This window comes from Triticum aestivum, unplaced genomic scaffold (genome assembly GCF_018294505.1).
Source record: "Triticum aestivum cultivar Chinese Spring unplaced genomic scaffold, IWGSC CS RefSeq v2.1 scaffold138696, whole genome shotgun sequence".
NCBI classification, from domain to species: Eukaryota; Viridiplantae; Streptophyta; class Magnoliopsida; order Poales; family Poaceae; genus Triticum; species Triticum aestivum.
Genome location: NW_025231164.1, coordinates 7,590 through 10,519, shown reverse-complemented (window position 1 = coordinate 10,519; position 2,930 = coordinate 7,590). Strand labels below are relative to the sequence as shown.

At 45.6% G+C, this 2,930-nt stretch overlaps 1 protein-coding gene across 1 annotated transcript; it reads right to left on the bottom strand.

The window, feature by feature from the left end:
* Window positions 1-225: 225 nt before the first annotated feature.
* LOC123175732 (epoxide hydrolase A) lies at window positions 226-2,627 on the bottom strand. The gene is made up of 3 exons (XM_044590295.1): window positions 2,236-2,627; window positions 1,065-1,265; window positions 226-942 (listed from the first exon to the last, which is right to left on the bottom strand). The coding sequence occupies exons 1-3, from the start codon at window positions 2,533-2,535 to the stop codon at window positions 460-462; spliced, it is 984 nt and encodes a 327-aa protein (XP_044446230.1). The 5' UTR covers window positions 2,536-2,627; the 3' UTR covers window positions 226-459.
* Window positions 2,628-2,930: the final 303 nt, after the last annotated feature.

Here is a 2,930-nt window from a genome sequence, read left to right as displayed (position 1 = left end):
AATCCTTCGCATATTCCTTTTTTATGTAGCATGGGTGTACCACAATGTAGTGCACTTACATAATTGTGGCACGGTCAACATTGAATCTCGCACAACTAGTGTGGAGCTTGTGTACACACGAAGCCATGCCTTATGTTTTCCTAAGGATCCAATTCTTTGTGAACTGGTTGATAGGGTTAGAGTAGAGCTTAGTGTGGAAGAAAAATCTGTAATAAGGTATAAGTATGACACTGGCACAGACCCTCGATCGTTCTGCACGATGATCCCCTCGATCGTTCTGCACGCAGGCACAAGTTAAAACCTTAATGTACGTGCGCAGATACAATATACAACAACCCATATACAGACCATGAATGGAAATAGAGAGATAAACATATGACGTTACAATAAACAGATACATGCAAGATCAAACAACAACTGCAAAGCACATGGATACTTGCGCCCATCTGGACTTCGAGATCAGAACTTGATGATGAAGTCGTAGATATGGTCGCTGACCTCCTGGGCCCTCTCCTGCTGGATAAAGTGGCCAGAGCCGGGGATGACGACCACCTCATCTAGGAGCGGAACATCCTCCTTAAACCCACCACCATGGATGTAATCCTGGATCCCCTCAAAGTTGTACGTGATGTCACCGTCTCCCACAATGTACTTGGTCGGCACCTGCACTTTGGCATCTGCCCATGGTGCCGCCAGCTCGCAGTTCTTGTCAAAGTTGCGGTAGTAGTTGATGGCACCAGTGAAGCCAGTCTTTTCGAAGGAGGTGACAAAGTAGTCAATGTCATCCTCAGTGAGCCAAGGCGGAAGCGGTGATGTCGGGTACTTGTTGTCGTCCATCTCCTCATCACAGAACACGCCGTGGCTAAAGCAGTGGCACAACATTTGCCTCATCAGGCGCTTGGCGTGCGCCGGCGCGAACTGCTTCTCCGCGACACCTGGCTCCTGTATGTGGACCATACGCATATATACATTTTTTAATGATTTTGTAGCAATAGTTATTCGTGTGCATCTGATAATACAGAGACCAGCTGAAAGTTCCGGACAAATGTGTGCTGGTGGCTTGCCTGGAAGCGGCACTTGTAGTAGTTGGGGCCGTATGCACGGTTGAAGTACTCTATGGGATTCACGAAGTCGGGCCCGTTGCGGATCATGATATGGCGCATGAAGGCGACGCTGGTGTTGACGAGTGCTTTCACACGCTCCAGACGGAAGAGGCACAGGTACCACGCGATGAGCGCGCCCCAGTCGTGCCCCACCACAAACACCTTCATTTCAACCATGGTGCGTACAGTATGAGGTCAAAATCACATCGGTCAGAACATTCATGTATGCAGGAGATGGCTTATGAATTATATTGCACAACAAATCTCCACCGCTATTAACAAAAAAACAAGAAAAAAAATTGGTTTTTGCCCAACGAGAAAACAGAAGGCTTATGAATTTTCTCCGAAAAGCGAGAAGAGTAGTACAGTTACTAAAACACTGCATAATATATTACACATAGACAGAATATCACCTTCCATGTGTGCGCGCATAAAAAACATATCTGTTTCCTTCACGTGTCCCCATTCAGGCATTTGCATTATTACGATTTTGTCTTGTTTGATTATAAAACATAGTAGCTAGGTGAAAAAGGCATCTTTTAGTTAAGTATCGAGATGATAAGAGAAGGCTTGTGCGCAAAATTCTATATAGCTGCAACGTATTTATCTCAACATGCAACGATACCACCTTAACATGCAATCATCCATGAGAAAAAAATCCCCCTCAAAATGCAATTATCCATGAAAAAAGCTTAAATACTTGCTACTTATATTCAACAATTATTTATAACTATACATTAATCATAACTATTTTGTAAGCCATCTGTGACGTGCAACTTTTTTTAGACTTCGCTTGTCATAACTATTCACAACATAAAAAAATGGTGGTGGTCATTTTGTTTGTTACATGTACATTTTATTTTTGTTACTTTGCCACGATTCCACACAGAATGCATTTTCAAATTCTAACGCTTAAACAAAATATTTTCTTACTCCCTCCAACACTGAACAAGATCATTCTATGAGATGCCGTAATGTATTTCCGATCATAATCAGTGTTAGCATCTGATTTGCAGACGTGCTATGGGCCTGTGTGTGGTGGGGATGTGTTGTTTGTGTGTGCTCATGTGTCTTCTCTGGATAATCGAAAAACAGGCTATATTATTTGGTTACAAGGTAAGCTTAATTGTACCTTTGCAAGCCCTAAGGTGTCAAGGAGCGCAACAAGGTCACCAACGATGTGAAAGGCGGTGTAAGAAGCCACATCCGGTGGTGCAGTGGTGCCACCATAGCCACGGAGGTCAGGTGCGATGCAGCGGTAACCACGAGCCCCCAAGTGGTCCATCTGATGGCGCCACGAGTACCACAGCTCTGGGAAGCCGTGCAGGAACAACACTGCCCCCTTGGCGTCCACCTCGGGGCCGGCTTCCGCCACGTGCATCGATATGCCGTTCGCCTCCACAGTCCGGTGTCTGATCACCACACCCTCCATGGTCAGCCAAACTCTCTCTCTCTCTCTCTCTCTCTCTCCCCTGTGTGTGTGTGTGTCTGTGGTGTATGTGTCTTAGTGTGTGTTTGTGCGTTGCAACACGAGCCTGTAGGAGCTGCTATTTAAAGACAGAACTTACCAGCCGTGGTACTGTTTTCATGTTAGTTTTTAGTTTTATGCGATGGCGGATGCGTTGTGGTTTGAACACGTGAATGCATGGGATGCATCGTCAATCAACAATATTCCTGCTCCCTTGGGTTCACCTGCGGCCGTTCGGAGGGTCGGAATCGCTTTTTCATCAGTTCCGAAGAAAGAAATAATGCAGGAGGGACATGCTCCTGTAGCCATGAAAATATCAAATCGGCCGTGTGTCGCGTCCTGTTCATGTGTTAGGTGCG